The 24,225-nt window shown below is 38.4% G+C and overlaps 1 protein-coding gene across 1 annotated transcript; it reads left to right on the top strand.

Moving 5' to 3' along the window:
• Positions 1–2,246: 2,246 nt before the first annotated feature.
• Positions 2,247–16,325, top strand: cog3 (component of oligomeric golgi complex 3). The gene is made up of 23 exons (XM_022740568.1): positions 2,247–2,414; positions 2,702–2,848; positions 2,950–3,011; positions 4,685–4,850; positions 5,635–5,709; positions 6,141–6,233; positions 6,813–6,938; positions 7,025–7,105; positions 7,207–7,250; positions 7,390–7,516; positions 8,206–8,297; positions 8,605–8,744; positions 9,603–9,763; positions 12,424–12,532; positions 12,633–12,751; positions 12,878–12,967; positions 13,627–13,747; positions 14,035–14,123; positions 14,254–14,388; positions 14,864–14,939; positions 15,094–15,221; positions 15,879–15,977; positions 16,144–16,325. The coding sequence occupies exons 1-23, from the start codon at positions 2,247–2,249 to the stop codon at positions 16,171–16,173; spliced, it is 2,478 nt and encodes an 825-aa protein (XP_022596289.1). The 3' UTR covers positions 16,174–16,325.
• Positions 16,326–24,225: the final 7,900 nt, after the last annotated feature.

Genomic DNA, 24,225 nt, shown 5'->3' with positions numbered 1-24,225 from the left:
AAATTTTAATTTGAAATCAGTCAAGTCATTTATTAACTGCAAATGCTCTACTACAGTTAAGCGTTGAGAAATCATTCATTTTCTCATTGTAGCCATTTCAAAAGAGCTCATCTTCGCAGCTTCTCGTTTAATTTCTCTCTGACAAGATATAATAAAAGTGACTTCATTTGATCAGCTGTGTGACTTCCTGTCCTCCTCGTTTTAAGACTCGCTGCATGCTAAAAATGGGCCCCAGTAAGATGATAATTCATTACACTGTACACTTGTTTACACTCATTTATACTTGCTCTCTCATTAAAAGCTTGAACAAGCTCTCACAGTGCCGTAGTGAAAAGAAAACACCACCACCATGGAGAAAAGTGTCAGTCTTGCTTTACGGGACTCACTCTGACCCACACTCTGTGCCAAAATACAACTTCTGACAAGATCTGCTCTGACATCTCTTTTTGTACTGGAGTAACGTGGCTTGAATTCTGCAGCGTCTCCTTTCAGCTAAAGGAGACGAGCAAAAAAAGGAAAAAGGAAAAAAAAGAAATCCTGAACTCTGTGTGACCTCCCCGTGAGACACCCTGAAGACAGAGCTGTAATATGTGAACACCACCACCTCCATGTAATTTTGTTAGATTCTGAGATGTGTATATTTTTGTGTATAAAAAAACACTGGAAGATTAATTCCTACACATAGTTAATTCCTACACTGTAAAAAGAATAAAAAGATAATACATGAAAGCATTAAAATTAAGACATTTTCTACTATATTGAGCTAATACAAAATGTTATGTGTCATAATGAAGAGATTAGGTGCATCAGTCAATATATAATTCATTTGATAAAAATGTCTGAAGATCACAGAAAAATTACATTTCTGTATCATTTTATCACATATAGAGCAATGGTTTAGAAAAGGTGTGAAATACGTTTTTGTTAAAGACAATGGGTCATTGGTTATGAAGTGTTTCCAATAATTTCATAATTGATGGTATAATGAAACAAAAAAAGAGACAAAATATATTTTGTCCATTGTTTGCTTTTCCATTATGAGAGAACACATCCGAGCACTGCTTTATCTTCTCCATGACTTAACAAAGACCGACATAGTGGATTTGGCAGAAACTAAAATGAACACTCTGTAAATATGTTGAGGGGGGGGGGAATTGCAGTGCTTACAATGAGTCTGATCAAATGCTTTACACTGAGTGAGTATTTGGAGAAAAGAAACCAATTTGCCAACATAATGAAAAAGAACTGAAAATCTCAATTTGGCGTATTAAAATTGCACCCCAGGGCTCCACCTGCTGGATTTGTATTTTATGTGACAGATTAATTTGCTGCTAGGAGCCACAGTCAGTCCCACCCAGAAATCCCATCTATCACATTAGACTATTTGTCTTGTGGTGTTAGCATTATAATGATACTATTATGGGCTCAGTTGTCATCCAGGTGGCATCTAAGGTGAATTTACAGTAGTTTAAGTTCAGTAGTTTAAATTCAGAAAAAAATATCATTGTGAATTGACTGATTTGATTTGATTCTGTTATAACCAACATACATGTAACACACTTATGCAAATACTCACATCTTCTTATAAAAGTTCAAGATTAAACTCACCAATAGTTTGCAAAAAACAAAGATTAAAAGAGACTGGGTATTAGAAACATGTTTTTTTTTCTTCCTCTTCCATTAATAATCTCACAACCATTCAAATTTATCATGTGACCCTCTGGAGGGGCCTGATGTCTGAAACCACTCAACTAACCCACACAGCAGTGTACAAACTAGTTAAAAGTAGCTCCACCTGGAGCAGCCTCAACAGTAAAATGCTGCTTATGCACTGTTTATCAGTATTAGGAATTCTATGTAATAGATAATAATATATCACCCACAAGAGCCATCTTTTTTTACATGTAACGAGTACTTTTACTTTTGATACTTTAAGTATGCTACATTTTACTGATATGTGATAGCACTTAAGGATTTTGAATGCACCATTATTTATTTTTACATTAACACATTGATGCTTTTTGCTTGAGGGAATTATACCTGAATACTTTTTCCACCTCTGTATAGAATATTTCTTATTTCAGTTTTTTTTTTCTTTTAATTATTCTTCAGTAAATTGTGAGGTGTGGTGTGAAACTGTGTCAGAATTATAGACAGGATCAGCCTCTTCACCAAGCCACGCCCCCGCTCCCGGGACAGGAAGTACCTGCGCGTTGCTGCTGACGTTGCTGCTGTCCAAAGCAACGATGGCGTCCACAGATCAGTCCCTCCTGGACTTAACGGATAAAGACACCCGGGAGAAACTGTCGTTATGGGATCGCCGTACCGATGCCATGGCTCCCCTCACGGAGAAGCAAATGGACTCTGTCCTGGAGATCCGAGCCGCAGCCGAAACGCCCTCTGTCCCCTCAGAGGTGAGATGTGACTCCGAAACCAGCTAGCTAGCTAACATGGTTGCTAATTTACTTTCCAAGCGTAATTGAGGTAAAAAAAAAAAAACCCCGAAACGGCCTCTGTGCGAACTTAATTCACCCCTCTGTCATGTTAACAGGATATCAAAGTTAATATGAAGCGGAATAATAACTTGTAAGCTAATCAGTGGGCTTGCATTAGCACTCCGCCACGTCAAGCTATCCAGCTAGCTTCATGCGCAGGCTAGGTGAGTCTGTTCAGAAACAAGGGGCTCTGTTTTGTTTTGCAGCTTCCCATTGAGGACTTGTGCAGCCTTTCGTCCCGGTCCTTGCAGTCCCCGTTTACAGCGACGGTGCCCGCCTCAACAGAGGACGTCCTGCTCAAGGGTTTCCAGATGCTTGATATGGAGAATGATAGGATAGAAACTGCACAGCAGGTGACTTGTCTTTGTCAACAATAAACAGTGCTATAGCCAGTCAGACTTACTGTACCATAATAAGATGCATGGCTGTAATGTAATGCCGATTTGTGTTGCAGTTTTTTTCCTGGTTTGCCAAGTTACAATCAAACATGGACCAGGATGAGAGCTCAAAATACAGGTACTTCCATTTTAAAGTGCTTCATCCTAGATGGTGGTGTCATACTGTTTGTAATGGAGTGTTGCTTCTTGAACTTCTAGTTAGGCAAGGCAGAGCCAGCACACCCATAGACTGTAAAAACACACATCCACTCCACACATCATATATAAACTAACCTGGTTTTAGACCTCTGAAGGGCTGCCCCTGTCTCAGATTTGGTCTGTGATTATCAGGCTGGCTAGACATAAACTACAGACACAAACATGCACAGACAAAGATAAAGTAACCAATCACATGCCTGAGACAATAGGAATGTTTGAAGTTTGTGTTTGGATGTTGACACAGTTTGGACAGATCTCAGCCCATCTTGCAAAGTGTCTCACAGAGTAATACCAAGTGTAAGGCAGAAATATGTTGCTGCCCTGCTCTGTATGGGCTAAACTCTCCTTGAATTCACCCCAGAACTAGAATGGCACTCAGTTGAGTGCACACCTCAGCCAAGGCCAAACAATCCTGCACATGTCTGTCAAATCCAGATTACTACAGTATACATCATAAATGAGTACACCCTCTCTTATACCTATCAAATTCAGTGCTTTCTCTTTACAAATAAGATATATTTGAGGTTCTATATAATGCAATATTCCAAGAACTCTCCTACATCAGTTACCAATGATGTATGTCAATACTAAACAGGAAAATCTGATTTTCTTGTCAAAATGGTAAAAAGTCATGTTGCAAAAATTAGTAAATCCTCCTGAAAGTTACAAAATAAGACTTAATAAGTGTTGTTTGGTGCTCGTTAAGGGCATCACACCAGGTGTGTCTGTTGAACCAGCCCACTCAACCAGGTGTAACTGGTTGACAATTAAAGTGGCACCTAACCCATTGAATTGCTCTCAGACTTAATGCTGATAACAATGGCACCACATGGGAGAGAATTGTTTGGAGACTTGAGAAACAGAATTCTTTCATTGCACAAAAAAGGGCAAGGGTACAAGAGGATTAGCAAATCATTGTTATTAAGTCAGAGCTCAGTAGCAAAAGTGATACAGAAATTCAAAAAGGACATACTTCAAAAAGGATGGAAACGTCGTGGTCGTCGTCATAAGCTTTCACCTTGGGGTGAGTGAGTTTTGTTGAGAGAAGTGCAAGTCACCTTCCTATGAATTGATATGTTGATCGTTTAGAAAACATTTATGTTCAGAGGGGGTGTACTCATTTATGCTGTGTACTGTATATGGATCATAACTAGAAATGTATCTTAATTTTATACATCAAAATCCATGTTATTTCCTGAGAAATTAATGTAAAATTTTGAAAATGTTAGGGGAAAGTGATTTATTGAGCTGCCCCTTTTAACCAGATCAGCACCAAAATGTTCCCTGGCCCATGCCCCATCCCTCCACCAAGTTTGGTGCAAATCAGTTCATTACTTTTTGTGCAATACTGCTGTCAGATAAACAAATATACACAGGTGAAAACAGAATTTCTTGGCAGAGGTAATGATATCACAGCAGGTGTTTTGTGATTGACAGCTGCTGAACGTTTCAGCCAATAGGGACCAGTGCATCAAGTTTTCTTCTCATTGTGAAATTGTAGTGAGACTGCTATGTAGTCCAGTAGGTAGCTTCACTGCATTATTTAGTCAAAGCAAATAGATCTCTTATCTCTCATATCTGCTTTCCATTCAGGAAAACCAGAGATGATCTAAACTGTTACCAAGAACAATGCGATGCTATTCTTAAAGATGTCAGTGCAGCTCTGGAGCACTTGGAGTCCCTTCAGAAACAGTACCTATTTGTGTCCAATAAGACTGGAACTCTGCATGAGGCCTGTGAACAACTCCTAAAAGAACAGGTAAGAAGGCCACTGTCCTTTCTGTCTTTAAACCAGCTTTATTCATCCAACTAGCGTATTGCTAAGACTTAAGAGTGGAAGATGTTTAAATTGTAATGTAATTTATTGTATACATTTTTTTGTATTTAGTATTTGCGAACATGAACACACCTCCCCTTCCAGAAACTGTAGAATTATCTGTAATTTAATATATTCTAATTTAATGATTTATTTTATTCATTCTTATCTCATTTTACATTGTTTTTCATTTTAAATCAGTGCTTTTTAACATGTTTTTATATTCATTTTATGTCTTTACATGTGAAGCACTTGGTGCATGTCATTTCTTTGTTGTAGCACTTTGTGCTACATTTCTTGTATGAAAGGTGATATACAAATAAAATGTAGTAGTATTATGTCTGCATGCTCTAAACTCTGGAGCTCGTCTGAGTTGAGAAATTGTGTGAAAGCAACTGTGGTAAACCCTAATGGAGTCACTGGACATGACTGGAAATACCGTGCACTATCTAGTTCAGAACATCATGACACAGATAAAAGCTTGTCTGAAAATAAAATTGCTACCAAGCATTCTGCAATCTGCTGTTTGTTCTGTCTGTGCTGTATTTAATATCTTATTGACGCTGCAGTTTTTTTTTTTTTCTTGTATTTTCCCTGCTGATGCAGGTAGCTGCTCGTGTTCACAAATGTATGTAGACTTTACCATCCGAGGAAGTTGAACTGAGCTGAATTTAAACTGCCATGCTGTATTATGTCAACTGTGGTTTGTTGTTCTCTCTCTTTGCAGTCAGAGCTTGTTGACCTGGCTGAGAGCATACAGCAGAAACTGTCATATTTTAATGAGTTAGAAAACATCAACACGGTAGGCTGGATTTTTTTTTTTTTTTTTTTTTTTTTTTTTTTTTTGGTCAACATTTGGTAACTAAATGTATGCACTGTAAATGATGTCAGTTAATTGCTTAATTATATATAGACCCAATTATCAGCAGAATCTCATTAAGAATTCTCAAGAACTTTGTCAGCTACAATTCTAATGTAGTTCTTTCTAAAGTGTTTTTTTCTTTATAAAATTATACTTACTGAATGGACCTCATCTCATCTCACCTACAAACCCCTGAAATATAGAAACAAAATCTGTAGCACAGCCTGGCCTAAAATTACAAACGACAGATCTCTGGCAGTGGTGGCTTTGCCAAATGAAGAAAAAAACTTTGTTCAGAAAGACCAAGAGCTGGAAGAACAAAATTATTATTTTGAGTTACTTCAAACCTAACTTTTTCTTTGTCTTTGCAGAAACTGAACTCGCCAACCTTGTCTGTAAATAGTGAAGGATTTATACCAATGCTGTCAAAATTGGATGACTGCATTGAATATGTTTCTTCACATGTAAGTAGCTTTCACTATATATTTCTTCCTTTTTAAATCTCTTTTTTTAAACGTATTTCTTTGTCTTAGCCTTTGGTTATGTGTGATTCATGTTTTATTTACATTGCTTTATCCCATATCATTGTTTTTACATATGTTATTTCTGTCAGATCTTTTTGAAAGGTTTTGATGATGTTTTTATTATGCTGTCGTACACTTTTTATGATGCCAACTTTGGATTTTTCTTATATTTAGTTTTACTTGTAAAGCAGTTTAACTTTTAAGAAAAGTGCTATATAAATGTATTATTGAAAAAAATTTCAGTTCTGTCTTTGCGGATCTTATTTTATTACCAGTGTTAGTTATTATTCACAAAATCATGTTTTTAGGCAGTAAATGAATTTGTATGCCTCTTATGTATTAACTGCTTATTTATACCCACTGTGCTACGAAGAGTTTTGTTTGTCTTTTTTTCTAATGTGAAAATGTCCAAGGCCTTGATAGTGTTCTGTTGACTTGTTATGACTGCAGTAATGTGTTATATAGTGAGTATGTGGTAATTAAACCTGTCTAATGCTTGTTTATCTCTACTGATTGCAGCCAAATTTCAAGGACTATCCGGTTTATTTGGCCAAGTTTAAACAATGTCTTTCTAAAGCTATGCACTTCATGAAGATCCACATTGTAAACACTATGCAGAATCTTACAAGCCAGTTAACAAAAAGGGTAAGGAAAAAGTTACATTTCCATTAGATACTGTAAGTGCTTGGTTCATTGTCAGTACCTTATTTTATTTTTTTGCAACCCTACAGGATCCAATGGGCTTGACCAACGCGGACAATGCCTTTACACTTTACTATGTAAAGTTTAGAGCAGCTGCACCTAAAGTTAGAGTGAGTACTTTTTTTATTTTTTATGACCAACTGAATTTATGCAGCACATCATTTTCTGTAATAAAACTACATTTTCATTGACATTTTTTTTTTTTTTTCAGTCACTGATTGAACAGATAGAACAACGAGCAGAGAAGATACCTGAGTGAGTATTGGCATTTCTCCTGAGTAAAGCAGCAGCATTAGCACTCCTGCTCTATTTTTTTATTTTTTTATTTATTTATTTATTTTTCTGCAGTTCTTGTGCCAAATTAACTCATCTCGCCTTATATTGATGTGGGCAGATACCATCAGCTCCTAGATGAAGTCCACCAGTGTTACCTTGAGCAGAGAGAGCAGCTCCTCAGTCCCAGCATCGCATCCACCATTACTGACCTCACCAACCAGAACAGCAAAGACCACTGTGCTCTGGTAAGGCATGACTAGTTCAAAGCAGGAACTGCCCTTTTAGATATTGTAAAATGACATTTGAGTTTGCAAAGAATGCCCAGTATGGACCCTCTGGGAAATTTACTGGAGTGTTTGGTGCAGGCACAAAGCTCCGCACATGATAAATGAGCATAACACTGACACTAACACTGTACACAGCAGGCATCCAGAGCTTACTGCGGTGAATTGCTGTGTAGAGGCTTGGTGTTGTTAGTGCACCCTCAGTCATACCTCATCTGTAAAGCTGGGAGTTATTGTGCTGCGTTACTCCTGTGTCAGAAAATTTAAGTGACCTAATTAACGGTAAAATGGTTATTCTGATGTGATACTTCAGACAAACCAGGTCAGATTTTGGCACCTTGACGGACTATGTCTCTTGACGCTGTTGTGGCATTTAAAACACTTTACTAATTGGCTTGATGGGGATGCTATAATTAAAGGTCAGAATTTCATGCAATGAAACGTCAAAACAGCCACACTACCTGTCTGACTTTTTTTTTTTTTTTTTTTTTTTTTTTTTTAATAAATGAAACTTGAAAGGTTATGCATCTTGTTGATTGCTGTAATAGGTGCCTGCATCATTTATGTTAGAGGATGTGTTTTGCTTGTTTGAAGTGGAGGCAAAGCATTTGTAGGCACTGCGGTGGGTGATCATGTGTTTATTTGTACAGGTTCGCAGTGGCTGTGCCTTTATGGTTCACGTTTGCCAGGATGAACACCAGCTGTACAATGAGTTCTTCTCTAAACCTACACCCAAACTAGAGTGAGTAGCACCTGCCTCATTGGTAACAGGATCACTGAGCACACACACAGAGAGCTATTGTCTTGTATGTATTTGCTTAAGGTGTGCCACTTTAAAATATATGATGGCTATTTCAGCTTGATATGCTTAGTGTTTGGAAAAACAGATTTACACAGTATGGGTAGAACATTTTTATTATTGAAGGGTAAAAAAATTTTGTGTATTTTGTCGTTACTTTATCCCTTAAGTTGAAGGAACCTGTAACTGTAGTTTTTAGCCTTTCTTGAGCTGTACAGAACAATGAAAAGCCTTTTTAATCTCTCAACAGCGAGCTGCTAGAGAAGTTATGTTTGTCCCTGTATGATGTCCTCCGGCCTTTAATCATCCACATCATCCACCTGGAAACTCTGTCTGAGCTCTGCAGCATTCTCAAGAATGAGATGCTTGAAGACCATGTTCATAACAATGGTAGGTTACAGATTTTGTTCTCCTGAAAGCTTCTCATATGTCACATGGAGTGTTTAGAACTGAGTCACCAGGATGCAGCTGTGCTGGAGTTGTTGGGACTTGCCATAGTACATGTATAAGTTTGGATAACCTTTTCAGTTTTTGTGCTTTGTTGTGCTACAAAATCTTTCAAAGGAAATCAATGTGAGCTTTTTCCCTGAATTTGACTTTTATTTACAACAGTAAAGAAAGAAGAGAAATATTCTCCAAATTTAATGAGCTACTAGTAAAAGAAAAATAAAATACTCAAAAGGATATCCCTTGTGTCTTCAGTGGCTAATTTTGCCAAGTGAGAAATACTGAATTTAATGAAATTTTAGCTGCAGACTTTCGGCATAAATGACCAATTACCGTTCAAAGTTGTGCCTTTATTTGCCAACAAAAACAGAAAACATGACTTTTCTACACCTGGGACAATGTGGACTGGTTCCCTCATAAATAACTTTGGTCACGGATCTAGTTTTAAAGAAAAAGCATCTTGTCATGGTCCTTAAGATAATCCAAAATTACAAACAGGGTATTGAAGTTTACTTTAGTGGGGGACAAACAAGGGAACATGATAGCTGTTCTTTTAAACTTGAGGACTAGGATGTTTTCATGGTACAATACTTTTTTTTTTAATTCAGTTCTCATTCACCTGTTCCGATTTCCCATAATAAGCCCACCACATCCTACATCACAAATATACAAGTTTATACTTTAGACCCTACAGGAATTGTACTTTTTTTTTAATCTATTCCACAACAAAGTGTTGGCATAGAAAGCAAAGCTTGAACTGAAAGATGACCTGTAAATTGACCTCTGTTTGCCTTTCTGCAGCTGCTCAGCTGGGGGCTTTTGATGCAGTTGTGAAGCAGATGCTGGAGGATGTCCAGGAGAGGCTGGTCTACAGGACCCACATTTACATACAGACTGATATCACAGGCTACAACCCAGCTCCAGGGGATCTGGCCTATCCTGAGAAATTGGAGATGATGGAGGTAGGTCTCGTATGCTCAAAGCGATATCAGCTCTCCTTGATGTCTTCAGAAACAAAACACCCAGCAGTTGTTGTCCCTTCAGCTTTTACTCAAACAGCTTTACAACACATGAAATCTGGTATTTTCATAATTTGTTTAATGCATTGATTATTTATTTATTGATCAATTGTTTAGTTTAGTGCTGACCGATTTAATCTTATTTTCTTTGATTTCATTCATCGCGATATGAACATGTGCAATAAACACATTGCAAAAGACTGACTGAAATGCGATGAAAAATCTTTTTTTTTTTTTTAATTTATTTATTTTAATTTTTTTATTAATATACATGCATGCATGCAGGGTTTTCAAGGCGCAGCGCCTGAGCCAAATGAACTGGAAAAAACCTACAGCGTTTTGGTGTCGGGCTGCAGCCACACACACACACACACACACACACACACACACACACACACAGCAGACAGTACAGAGGTGGTGGGGGAGACCAGTGATGAGTGAACTTTTTACTGGAGCTGACAACAACCACAGTTGTGGCTCTGAGTGTCATCACAACCTTTTCGAGTATTAAAAAGAGAAACAATTGGCGTCCTTCATCACTCCATCACACCTGTTCAACAAGATTTAAACATGTACAAAAGACACATTTTCAACCTCTCCATCCACCATGGTTTGTTTTACATGAGTGCAGCGCACTAAAGTTACGCTAAGAGTGAACAAGTTAAGTGTGTGTAGACTGCAGCTTCATTTGCCGTAAACTTAAAACTACAGCCCCCCTCCCATTCAATTTAATATTACAAATAAGTAACTACATTAAAGGGAAAATAAGTCAAATATTGTCTTGACATTTGCAAAGTCATGAGCAATTGGCAATAATTCTAATGATCGTTGATCACCGATACCATCGTCCATGGGCACAACCCTAGTGTGAACGCACCCGAGATGCATTGAGGATGCATTTGAGATCTGATCGCTCAGACCACATTCAGAGGTGGTCTAGGCCACATGTGTCCACATTCTTTTAGCAGTGTGAACGCAAATGTGTCCTGGGCCACATTGAAGGGCCGTCTACTCCACTGACATCCTTTGAAACAGTCTGATTAGTCCCGCCACAGTTTCATAGGCCCTGTTCAGACCCGGTATTAATATCCGTCTCGGGTGATCCGATCACAGGTGGTCAGCTCTGTTCGTCAGTTCACACCTGGCTTTAAATGCGTCTCCACATGCGTCTTGATTGACCACTTGTGATCGGCTCTCACTTTACCCGCTTTATATGCAAATTAACAGGTATGCATTGTTATTTTTAGCCTGTCGACAGACGGGTCAGGTACTGGAAAGATGGCGATGACGGAACAGCCCACTCTGAGTTTCAAAACTGCTCTTCAGAAATCTATGGGTGACATCGCAGAGGCTATGTCCATCTTTATTTACGGTCTTCTCTGTGTGTGTGAGCAAGCGAAGGAGTGATATAGAGAGCAAGTAGGGCACGGAGGGGTTATTTGCATATAAAGCAGGGAAGTGAAAGCCGATCATAAGTGGTCAATCAAGACGCATGTGGAGACGCAAGTCAGGTGTGAACTGACGAAGTAAGAGCTGACCACTTGTGATTGGATCACTGAAGACGCATGTTAATAGCTAATCATATGTTAAGAAATATTTGGTTGCGTAATAGTTTTCAAAGTGCTTGTTATGCCTGACCAACACTGAAAATAGAGCAGAAAACAACAAATCCTCACATTGTAGAAGCCACAAATTGATTGATCTGCTTTTCTGCTGAATAAATAACTTCATCGATTTTCAAAAATTAGTTGATTAATTCTTTGTCCGTCTAGCGTTGATAGCTGTCACATCCTATTATTGTTAGTTTCTTTAGCTGATTAATGTTGCAAAGGAAAAGTAAACATGAAATGCTTTTTTGTCCAGCATTTGAGTCAATATTTGTAGTCTTGCGGACTGTCTACAGGCCCTTTTTTTTTTTTTTAAAAGTCTTAATGTGTTAATTAGAATAATGTAAAAGTACGGGTTTTGAAGGTCTTTGGGTGTGCACATGTTTTTGAATATGCCTCCGAGTCTCGACTGATGTTTAAAATCTCTGAAATGTGCTGCATGTAAACTATTCTCAATATCAAATCTACCTGATAGTGCAGGTGTAAGCTCTGATGTTTCTTTAGATGTTTATCTGTCTTTTTGTCTGTCATCAAACTTTGTTTTTGCAAGTTTAATTAAATGTTACGTTTGTCCTTTATGTTAAACCAGTGTCTTTCCAACATTTATAACTTTCTATCTATAGCTGCTTGAAAGGTCTTTTTGTTTGAAGTTGAATTATGCAAATTTAAGGAATTGGAAGGTGTTATATTGTGAATGTCTTGACATGTTAAATATACCTTTTTGAGTCTTAACTCATATTTGACAGCTCTTAAATGTGCTACAAATACGCTATTTTATTTTTTTTTATTTAATTGTGATTCATTTGATATTTCTTTAGATGTTTATCTCCCATTCTGTCTGTCTACAGACTCATTCTGAGAGTTGAATTGTATTTTCTGTTAATTCATGAATTACTTTACCTGAAGGCGTCTTACTAAAGCAAAATGGAAAAACAGACTTTTCGGCATCTAACACTTAATGTCTACCAACTCTTGCCTTTGCTTTCTTGTCGTCAGAGAATTGCTCAGAGCTTGAAGGAAGAGCAGATGAAGCAGATGTCACAAGAGTCAATGTTTTCTGATGTACAGCTTGAGGATCCTGATGGTAGAAGAAACAGTAATGCTGGTCTGTGTTTCCAGATTGTGACACTTGCTTACTTTTTGCAACTCTTGGTGGTGTTGTCATTTGCCTTATGGCTTTTCCTCCTTTTGTACAATGAATGCAGGGAATGTTGAAGCTTCACGCCTACAGACATCTATCTCTCCCGCTGATCTGCACGGCATGTGGTACCCTACTGTCAGACGAACACTGGTTTGCCTGTCCAAGCTCTACAGATGTATAGATGTAAGTCTTCAATTTCTATTAATCGCTAATTTAGTTTTGTATCAGAAAACAAAGCAGGGTGTATATTCTTTCCACTTTTGCATTTCTTATTCATGTGTTTCTTTCTGTGACTTGGTCTTTTTCCAGAGAGCAGTCTTCCAGGGTTTATCTCAAGAAGCCTTATCTGCCTGCATCCAGTCCCTTCTTAAAGCGTCTGATATCATCCTTAAAAACAAGGTTGGCACAAATGATCAAGAGTAGAGTGTGTATATATATATTTTTTTGTATTTTTACTGAACTTTTCGGATTTTATTATGATCAAAATAGCTGGATACGTACCTTTCTTTTTACATAGTAAATAAGATCAATTCCCTCTTAGATAAAATGTGTACTGTTTTATTCAAATTCCTTCAGGCTGCAGGATCCTTAACTAAACCAACTGGGATGTCATTTAAAGTTTATTTTAATAGGTGCTTTATTATGCCCTACAGAGTGTTCAGCAGACCATCCTTTATTTATGGGCTTCTCTCGCCTTCAAATTTGCTGTCAATATCTGTGCTAACTGGCGCGTTTCAACCTAACACTTCAAATTAAAGCAGCAGCATCAATCTCAGAGGATATGTTACCACCCCATGTTGATGATGTCTTTTTCCAATGTTTTAGTCGCTAGCTGAGCAATAAATGGTTTCAGCAGCCTTTTTTTTTTTTTTTTTTGGTCACAGTAATATGTCCCTTACCAGCTATGGATAATCAGCAGTTATTAATTAGACCTATTCTCTTATCATCTCTGAGCCTGTGCTTTTATATGTTCTCTGTAGCTCGGATAGTCAGCAGATGCCCTTTTTGTTTTGGCAGCCTGCAGTGTGGATTTAACAGTGTGCTATCACTTTCTGTAGACACAAATAGATGGGCAACTTTTCCTGATCAAGCACCTGCTGATAATGCGTGAACAGATTGCCCCATTTCACACCGACTTTGCCATCAAGGAAATCTCACTGGACCTGAAGAAAACGCGAGGTAAGATAATTAGAGGTGGAGGGAACATTGGTGTTCAGCTCCACAAAGCCAGTCATTACATTCTCATGCTCATTAAGCAACTTGTGCCTATAACATGCACCAGTGGCAACAATTAATGTGGAAATTACAGTGTAATCCAACACCATAATGTACATTAACCGACGGCTCACAGGGCAGATTCTCCTCCTATCACCCTTGTCTCAGTCAAGGTCATATTAAATTTGGAGCACTAGAGGGCACTCTAATTCTACATCAGCCCAGATTTAATCTCTCTGCTTTGTGTTAAGATGCTGCCTTCAAAATCCTGAACCCTAAGGCTGTTCCCAAATTCTTCCGACTCAACAGTCACAACGCCATACTTGAATTCCTGTTGGAGGTAGGGTATTTTTTTTTTTTTTTTTTTATAAATATACAAACAGACCATACACTTTATATACTTTGATAGCACCCTGCCTAAGGGAAATGCCACTTGATATTGCCAAACCCCTTTTCTCTCTGGCCCTCAGGGAACACCAGAGATAAAGGAGCACTACATTGACTCTAAGAAGGATGTGGACCGGCACCTGAAGTTCAGCTGTGAGCAGTTCATCCAGCAGCAGACTCAGATCTTTGTGGGGAACCTTGAGGAGTTTCTCACTAAGGTAACTGTTAGAATGAAGGCAGACTTGGCCACAGGCAGTGACGGCTCATTCTGACTTTTGTTTTTTCAGCTTTTACCTTTTTTTTTTTTTTATAAACCTAAAAAGTCATTTGCTTATTTACTGATCAATGAAGGTGTCAGTGTTTTACTGAAGGTAATATAGCTGTGTCATCTGGAATATCTACTTCTGTTGCTAGGTGTTAGTGTCTGTGTATGTGCGTGTGTTTTTGTCTATATTGTTCTGGGTTGTTTGTGTGTAGTAATTCTGCTGAAAGAATTTGTCTTCTGTCTTTATTTTTACCCTCCACACTCAGTTTTCTGTCACTGGTTATGTCAGTACTACTCTTTGTGTAATATAAGAATGAAGTGAATTGGCTCAAGTGGCAACACAGCCTCTTGTGCTTCTTCGCAGTAAACAACCACAAATGAAGTCTTCTCAAATTGTAACATTGTGTTTTGACTGCGTCGGCACTCAGGTTGCAGCTCTTAAAACTATGGCTATTCAAGGTGGTCCTACCTACAGCCTGTCTCAGCAGCCTTGGGCACAGCCAGGTAAGATTTGTCTCAGGAAACGCCATGAGCATCACACTGTAATTCATCATAACTTGTATAGTGCATGCTAGAGGCCAATATTTTTTCTTTTTTTTTTTTTCTTCTTTAACGTGGTACTGTTTTGGGTTTTTTTTTTTTTTCTTCCTCTTTTCAGCAAAGATCAACGATATAGTGATGGCTACCTACCGTGTGATGAAGAGCAAGCTGCCAAGCACTTTACAGAGCATGTCCTTGTACCTAGCCAATAGAGACACAGAGTTCATCCTTTTCAAGCCTGTCCGGGTAGGTGGCAGAAACGCTAGGGTGTAACATGTACTGCAGGAGTCAGTTTCTTTGCAAGTCATTGTTAAAGCTCAAAGAATCCTTTTTCATACAGTATTTTCAAAGCGGGTATGCTAAAATAATATGAATTAGAAGTTATTCACATGTATCAGTATCACTGAAGAGCTTTACGCCATAGATAGTAAAGCATTTTTATGTTTCTCCTTATAGACATTGAAATGATTGATTTATTATAGTGGGGTGTTTGCTGATGTTTCCATGTAAACAAACCTTGCAGCATCAGAAATCATTCATGACATACATTTGTTCATTAGTGAGAGTTAAGTCTCTGTAGTAAAAGGCCTGTCAATCAGTTTTGGAAAAATATAGATAACAATTCTATGTTTGTATTCCCCTCTTAGGGTAAAGCTCTTGTTTAAAATTGGCTCAGAGATTCTGCCTTTAGCTACAAATTTGTCAGTGTGATTGAACTCTAATAGAAAAATTTTAGTCCTGCATGTGTAGTGTTCATCAAGGTGCCAGGTGAAGCTGAATGAGAGAGAGAGAAACAAAATTCGCTGTTGAAATGACAACAAAAAAAGCAAAGGGACTTAGGCCAAATGGAAATGTAGTATTAATTTCCCTCCAGCACTCAGTAATAGAATGCTTTTCCCACAGAATAACATCCAGCAGGTATTCCAAAGACTGCTCGCCTTGCTTCAGGAGGAATACAGTGGAGAGGACCTTCAAATCATTGCATGTCCGTCTATGGAGCAGGTACAGTACTGTAGGATTAGCATAGCCCAAAAGCACCTGACATAGTTTCAATAACCCTGCTGCAAGATCCAAAACTGCTGAGACCAACCTTAGTGGAGAAACATTAGATAATGTATGCCAGCTAAGTCTCAGTGAGCACTCATCCTGTTTCACGCCTCTCTTTCAGATTAATCTACTGCTGTCTGTGAATAAGTAATGCCCAGGTTCGATGTGGCGATGCTGGCGAACACCCTCTGGATAGCAATGGGGATGCTCCAACTCCAGCCACGATCAGGGAACTGCACCTTAGCTGCAAGCTGGAACAGGAACGCTAGACTGACAGCAAAAAAAAAAAAAAAAAAAAAATCCTGCACAAGGCCAAAGATTCTCAGACAAAGGCTCGAGCAGCTACAACTATGAAGAGGTTCAGGTATTCATCTTGAAATATGAAACACACTGGGAAGTGGAGGGTGTTATTTTTGGTACTGAGCTGATTATCTTGTTTGACTAAAATTAAAGGCATTGTGGTCAGGGTTGTTTTCATGTAGGGTGGGTTTAGATCAGTTGCATCTCTCAACACCAAATCGTTAATGAACAGAATTTGCACACTATGTGAGGGTGGGAGGGGGCAAATTATCTAAGTGTGTTCAGACAAGGACACTTTGGTTGGGCAAAAAAGGCACTAAAGGGTTTCTCATTAGCCAGGTAGCTAATGGCCAGTGAGGGGGCTTGCATTGTGATGCTTAGATTCCCTTGTTGGCTTTGGAAGGATAAGAAGAGACAAAATGCTGCAAAATATTTTATTCATTTATTTTAAATCGTAACAGTCTTTGTAACACAGTCAATACAACTCTATGATGACCTGAAGTGCTGCAGGATGCTCAGGTCCAACAGGTTTCCCCCCTCTGATCATAGCAAAAATCCCCACAGCTGTTCTATCTCTGCCAGTTGTTTTCTTAAAGATTCTCCCATCTTCTTCTTGTGAATGTTTTTGTTATTCTCTTGCAAATATGTAAAAAAGACAACAAAATCTTATGTTTTATACTTTTTTTTCCTTTTTATAACTAGGTTGATTAAAACTAATGTGCTTTTACTCTGGCAAAATAATGGACCGTTGACCTTGGCAATTTTGCACTGTATATGATTTAAGGGTATCTTTCCTAGAGGTCCTCACAGAATAACAAAGGTAACAGGACACCGTCATGTAACATTTGCTTTGGTGTGTCCCATGTAAAATGGTCTGTACAGTTAAACTATTTATGAACATTCTGATTAAAAAAAAAAAAAAAAAAAAAAAAAAAACAAAAAACAAAGATGAATCATCTTTGGTTTTATTTCTAAAAAGCACTTTGTCATTGAATTCAAATACAGGGAGCATTAGGAGTCATTTCACATAAATGAGAAACTGCCATTCAAGGACATCATCAGCTTTAGGGGGTCTTCTTGGCAGACTGTTGCTGTTTCATTGGCAGCCGCCGTCTTTCCATCTGTGAGATGAGGCTTTGCTGGGGCTTGACCTTCTGTGGACTGACAGTCTTTTGATAGGTGATGAGGGACTGGATGTTCTGGAGCAGGACATTGATCTCTGCACTCTTCTGCTGCAGATACCTCTGAAGCATGTCAGGCCCTGGCAGCGTTAGACCTTTGCCTTGATTTAGCTGTGACAGCAAGGAAATATAAAGTAAAGCAGAATCAATGATTTGGCCTTAAACTGGATCTCCCTCCTCATTTCTTTTATATTTGTGCTATTACCAAGCCACATTAACTTACTTTCACTTTTGCCCCGACATTAAGATGTGAACTGTGATTGCCAGATGTGAAAGTGATGCAGATTTGCTCTTGGGATTTGATGCGGATATTGAGGTTGGGGCTCAGTGTCAGGCAGAGGGGCTGGTAGGGCGGAGCGTGAACATGATGCTTATTGTCCAGCCAGCTCCACTGTTTCTTCAAATCTCCTGTGTCACTGCAGTAGGTGCCTCCCCACAGAGTCAGATTCACCCTAATAAAGAGAAGCAGCATGTGAACAATAAGCCCCTCAGGGCTTTTTATTGTCTCAGACCGTTTCTGTCTGCCGCCAATTATATCAATAATTAAAATAACTAAACTTTAAATGCTTCTAGAGAGAGCTAGAGATGATAAAATAGATTTTAATTACAAAATAATATGCTGATTTTATGTCGGTTACGTTTACACTACAAAATAAAATATTAGGAAGGATTAAACAGCCAATCATACCAAATGCAGCCATTGTTGTGATAACAGGTAGCCTGTCCTGTGGTCGTGAAAACTGCATGAATGCGAGGCTGCTGTTTGTCTTCCAAGACCACCACACAAGACCAGTCAGCTGATTGGGCAGCAGTTACAAGAATAGCAAGCCTTCCTGATGGATAGCTTTTTAAACATGATTAAGGTGAATGATCAGACATTAAGTATTTATGGTATGTCAGTAAAATGCCAGTTAGATTCACCTGAAAGGATACTACACCTGGCCAGTTCCATCTGGGAAAATCACATGAAATGTTTGACCACTGTTGTAGTGTTTGAAAAGCGGTGGCGTCCTCTGTTGAACCAAGCACATTTATTAATGGATGTAGGCTTGTACAGTAAATTTTCAGCTGTAGTCAAGATTGCACATTGTACAACCTTGACTGTGAAAACCATTTGTGATTTGTAAAAAAAAAAAAACCTTCAGTCCAGTACTTTCTCCATTGAAGAACATGTTTTCAGAATCCATGATTTCTGTTTCAGGGGATGAAGCTTCCTTCTTGGCTGTCCAAACATCATCTGAGAGTCCATCATGTAGGGTGGCATACAGTTGTCCTGTAATGTATTTAAAGGTGTCATGACATGGCTGGAACAAAGGGAGGGATAAGCACATACAGTATAATCTGCATGGAATATCAGTCGGTGGTAGAGGGTGTGTGTAACCTGCTTTAGTGATCTGATGATCTGAGATCTTTTCTGATTCCAAACCTTTCAACCTGCGGTGAGATTCAGTGGCATAGAAATTGTAATTTGAAAATCATTTAATGGTGGAAGCCAGTGATGGACAAGAGCAATCCTGACCTTTGATCTTTTTTCACCGCTGGGTCCCTGTCAGTCACGCTTTCTTTGGAGGAAACCTCTGTGCCTTTCCATGCCTTCTCACAGCAGAAAAACCCACAGAGAGGGGGGAAAAAAAGTCTAGTCAAAATGTAGGAATTATACATAATTATGAATTCAGATTTTAGGCAAAATTTCAGTTTATTATATATTCATAATTTCTAAATGTTACTGATCTGCCATGGAAGTAAATAATTGCCTTACAGTAAAAATGTTGAGTTTTGCAAAGATTTCATTAGAGTTCATTCATTCATTACATAATAATCATGTATCATTCAAATTCAATGAGCTCAACCCTCATGTATGAAGCTATGTGATGCAAAATGATTTGGTGACAATGCTAACATTTGCTAATTAGCGCAACACATAATGTGCAGCTGATGCACATGCCATTGATTTTGCTGGCATTTGGTTATAAACCAAAATATAGGACAAATTAACATTTCTTTTTACCTGCTCAGAGGGAAGTGGGGACATCAAAGTCATTAGGATTTGTCTACTCTGCACAAATTTAATGGCAAGCCATCCAGTCGTTGTTGAGCTATTTTACTCTGAGCCACAAATGTCAACCTCATGGTGGCATTAAAGGAAAAGTCAAGAGTCGATCGGGTTCATCCTCTGGGGACCATGAATGTCTGTTCAGTCAGGGCCGAAGTACCAACACTGCTGTGCCCTGAGCCTCACTGCTACTGTGACTAAAATTGCACCTCTTGAAATTATTACCTGGAAATGTCAGACAGGGAAATTTAAACCACCTGAATTCAGCTAGATGGTCTTTGTTGTAAAATATTTAAATGCTATAAATTCAGTGGCATTTCAATTTCCATATTAAGTATCCAGTAGTGGTTATATTTCAAATTTCTTCTTATATGCTTCAAATTATTATGCCTATTATTTCCTTTCATAATCACCCCAGCTCCAAGCTGCACACAGACACTGAGAATTAACAAAATCAGCTCAGTTTTCATTTAACCTGAGCATGTCACCATATTAACTGCACTTTAACATTATAGGAATAGACAATTTTGGTTTATTTTTGCTTTAAATTCTTTAAAAAAGAAATACTAAGGTGAGGGCCGGGTATTAAACACCGTGTTTGGCATATTTTAAAACGAGCAGCAGCAGTGACTAGCAAGTTTTGATATGACACAAACGTAGACTAATTGCATACTCCGTTAATATATTTGTATTCATACTAGAGGAGGAAAAGGAGCAGTTTAAAAGTGGCATTTTCCTCCGTACCTTGTCCTGATTAGTTAAAGACTCGTCAGTTTCTCCTTGGCAGGCTGCGGGAGTTTGGGGAGTTTCCTTGCTGAGCGAATCCAACACTTCATTATCTAGGGATATCTCCAAGTCAGACTTCATGTTTTTAGGAACGCTCTGAGGAGGAAAAAAAACAAAGACACTTCATAATTTATTAAATTCTTTGAGGTCTTTAGCTTGTGCTTCATGAATAAATCAGAACCTTGGAACTTCATGTCTCTGGATACCATGTCATATCATCTTTCACATGATAAAACTTACATTGTGACAAGGATAGACAAGGCAATGAAAACTCACATTCAGTATTTCGTTGGCTATAGTAAAATGATCTCTAAAACACAAAATGACCTCATGCACAGTATTTTAATTGCATCAATTCTCTGTTTGTCTAAGGTCTTGCTACAAAGTGCATTTCAAATGTTATTTTATTAACATAAAATAACCAGTTCAGGGAATCCTCTCCTGCTCTTAGTGTCTGTTTTACTTTGTCAAGGACGTTTCATCACTCCAATTCAGAAACTAAAATACCTCATTATGAGTTGTTTGTTGTAAACCTTCTCCATCATATACACCCCGACTCAACACACTCCTCTCCTCAGAAGTCGATCCCAAATTCTTGTGAGAAGCTTTTGGCGTTTCTTGGTTTGGGTATTTATAGTCTGCAAATGGAAATAATGATGATATTAATTATCTCAGGCATTCGAAATCGTTTACCAGTCAAGGTCAGAGATTCGTTATTAGCAGGAAATGTGAAGAATCTACCTTGACTGCACTCCTCCTCATGTCTCCAGTCAGTCTGCGTACCAACGCTGACTCTGGTGATGACCCTCCCGTCAAACGCATGGATCGTCAGGTATTCTCGTGAGCTCACACTGGAACCAATTCCTCATTATCAGCTTAGTAAGTCCAGACATGCACAGGGGGTGGATGCAGTAACTCAAGCACCTGAGCAATAATGCAGGTTGTATTGCGTTATTGTACAGGGGCTTCAGTTAATGCAAACTGCTACCTGAGTAACGTTACTTTTTTGTTTTTAAAGATTTAATCATATAGGTGCTGATTTAATTCCAGATTTAAAGTAGAATTAAAATTTTTTACACGCTTATCAAAATGCCTACAACAGATGCATATATACAACTTTTCTATTTTTGTTTTCATCCTTTTTTAAAAGTGAGACAATATCCCATGTAAGTAGGATGTTTGTCTGTCTTGGATCTCCATTAGTTGCACAGCTTAGAATCTACTTCCTAATCCTGTAATTTAAGTCACTGTCATTTCTCTCCTAACCTATGTTTGTTTACAAGTCCTGGATTTGTTGTCGAGTTCATCTCGGCTGATTTGCCTGGTGGCTCATTGTCGAACAGAGGTGAGCACAGACACCGCAAATGAAAACGAAAACATTTTTGAAGCGAATACAGAATGGTCAAATGGAAACGGCGTGTTTTTCCTACACTAGTGTATCATAGCAACCGCGGAACAACAGTTTCTATGGTAGACGCATTGACAGGAGTGGGAGAAAGAAACTGTACTGAGGATCTTCAAAATCCAGCTCCTCTTTTATTCGATCTCTTTTCATCTGTAGTTCTCACCACCGCATCAACTTTGGCTATTCAAGTCATTACAGTGAAAGACTACAGTTCATATTATCTAATATTATATATATATATGCTGCCTGCAGCGTGTATATATTATAGTTTTTCAACTTGCCACAGTTCTTCTGTGGATTTAGATTGTTTGTTTGTGTCTTCTTGCAATCCCAGACTGCCTCCATGATGTTGAGATCAGGGCTCTGTGGAGGCCCCATCTTCTGTTGCAGAACTCCTTCATCTCCTTGATTCTGAAGATAGATCTTTATGACTCAGTTGAGGGCATATGGTTGTATGTTTGGCCTTGTTGTCACGCCGCAGAATGAATTTGGTGTCGATCAGGCATCTTCCTGATGATATACTAGCTTGTAGGCTAGGTCCTAATGTGCGTTGTCTTTTCTTTTTTTTTTTTCTTTTTTTTTTTTTTAAAAGAAAACTTGTGCAATCTTGGGCAATAATGTACTTAATTATGCTCCATGCCCAAAACAAAAAAAAAAAAAAATGTAAATTTGACTGCGAGGAAGCTGGAGAAAAGAAGGGACAGAGGATATTCTTATCTCTGTAGCATGTTCTCACCATCTGTAAATGATGTAGTCTAAGTGTAAATCAGCCATATACCCATAGTCAGTGGCCGTATGAGCTCAATAATTTAGAGGTCTGGGAATAACACTAATTAACAGTCTTCCAGTGGGCCATATATAGTAACTAGATAATGGAAATACAATATTACAGTAAAAGACTAAGCTAGTTGTAGGGGCATTATAAGAATGTTGCCATCAGCTAAGAATAAATTGGAAATGCATTGAAATGAAGATAAGGACTGACAGTTCTAAATATAAATGTTTCTGCGGTGTATATGTACTGTAAATACCTTTTGACACGGCATGCCTATGGGATCAGTTTTATATTAGCCTAATAAGGGATGCTACTAACGTGGTTAATTTATCTCAAGACTCCTGGCGACTCATTCCGATAATCGTGCGCTGTCACAAAAATATTTGTATAAGCTTTGCAGCTCTTACTTTTCTTTTCCAGCATTTAGCCTACTTCTTCTACAATGTCTATTAAATAACGAGATAAAAGCCCAAAGCCTCTGCGAGACTGAAAAAGGTCATGGGGATGTTTGTTATTGAAGAAACGTATTGAAAAAGAAATGCTTTTAAGTGATGTTAAGCATGCAGATTTTTGGCATGAACGATCCATATCTATGTCTGCTTGTTGTGAGGACAAAGCATTGCCTTCTAACACACGCTATTTAGCCTTTGCAAATACAGTTCGCTCCATTTGCTTCCCACATAAATTAGAAATGATATACAGGATCTGAGCATCCAAGTAAAAAATCCAACTTGATCTCCTGCCATTCTTCACAAGGGACCCAAAGGAAGCCTCGCTTTTTGCCAATAGTAAGTTCAGAGAAAGGATCTGTCAGCAGAAAGACCAGTTATTATTACTACTGTTTGGTGTTTATCAGTTACCGGATTTCATATAAATGCCAAGTAATCCCTAGTTGGGAAGGATGGGAAAACCGGTGTTCCACTGGGAAAACACAGGCGCATGATGTTATTGGGAGATGAGACGTGAGATGTTGATGGATGATGGAGAGTGGGAAGGAGGTTTACTGTATATCTTGAACTTGTGTGTTTGTGGTTTAGTGACTGTTTCCTGTTGATGCTTTTTGTTTTCTTATAAAACAGAAATGATTTCTGTGCAACTTGTGCTTTTCTATTTGGAAAATTTTTTTCTATTACGACAATAACTCGCTGCAAAATCAAATCAGATGCTGGAAATATTACTTTGGTCTCCGGAAAATTTTGAAGGTCTTGGTCACACTGAGAGGAAAAGTATTAACTGCATTTCACAAGTTACCACTACCTCTCTTTCATGAAAACAATCCAAACAAGCTGGGTTTCCTCCCTAGGTTCTTTTCTTTTTTCTCCTGCAGGATTTCAATTGACTCACTTTTCCATCTTTTTGTATAAAAACTCAGCCCTTTAACAGTCCGAATCAAACTGTGAAAAAGCACCAGGCACTCGGGAGATTTAAAACAATAAACATTAACACTGCCATAAACGATACCAGCATTTGCCAATTCTGTATTTCTCTCTTAATTTACATGGGCCTTTATCTTTTCGGGTGATTTCTCCTCTTTCATTTCCCTGCTAAGCTGCTGAGTCTGGGCAATGAAACGGTAATGTGGCTTAATGTTGTGCAGATTTGCAGAGTGGTGGGACATGCAGGTCTGCATCTGGCCAAGCAGAGAGTAAATCTCTGAGCTCTTCATTTGGATATATCTCTGCAGAACGTCTTGCCTAGGCTTG

This window comes from Seriola dumerili, unplaced genomic scaffold, assembly GCF_002260705.1.
Source record: "Seriola dumerili isolate Sdu_G_001 unplaced genomic scaffold, Sdu_1.0 BDQW01000052.1, whole genome shotgun sequence".
In the NCBI taxonomy this organism is placed as follows: domain Eukaryota; kingdom Metazoa; phylum Chordata; class Actinopteri; order Carangiformes; family Carangidae; genus Seriola; species Seriola dumerili.
This window is presented reverse-complemented; position numbering and strand designations above follow the sequence as displayed.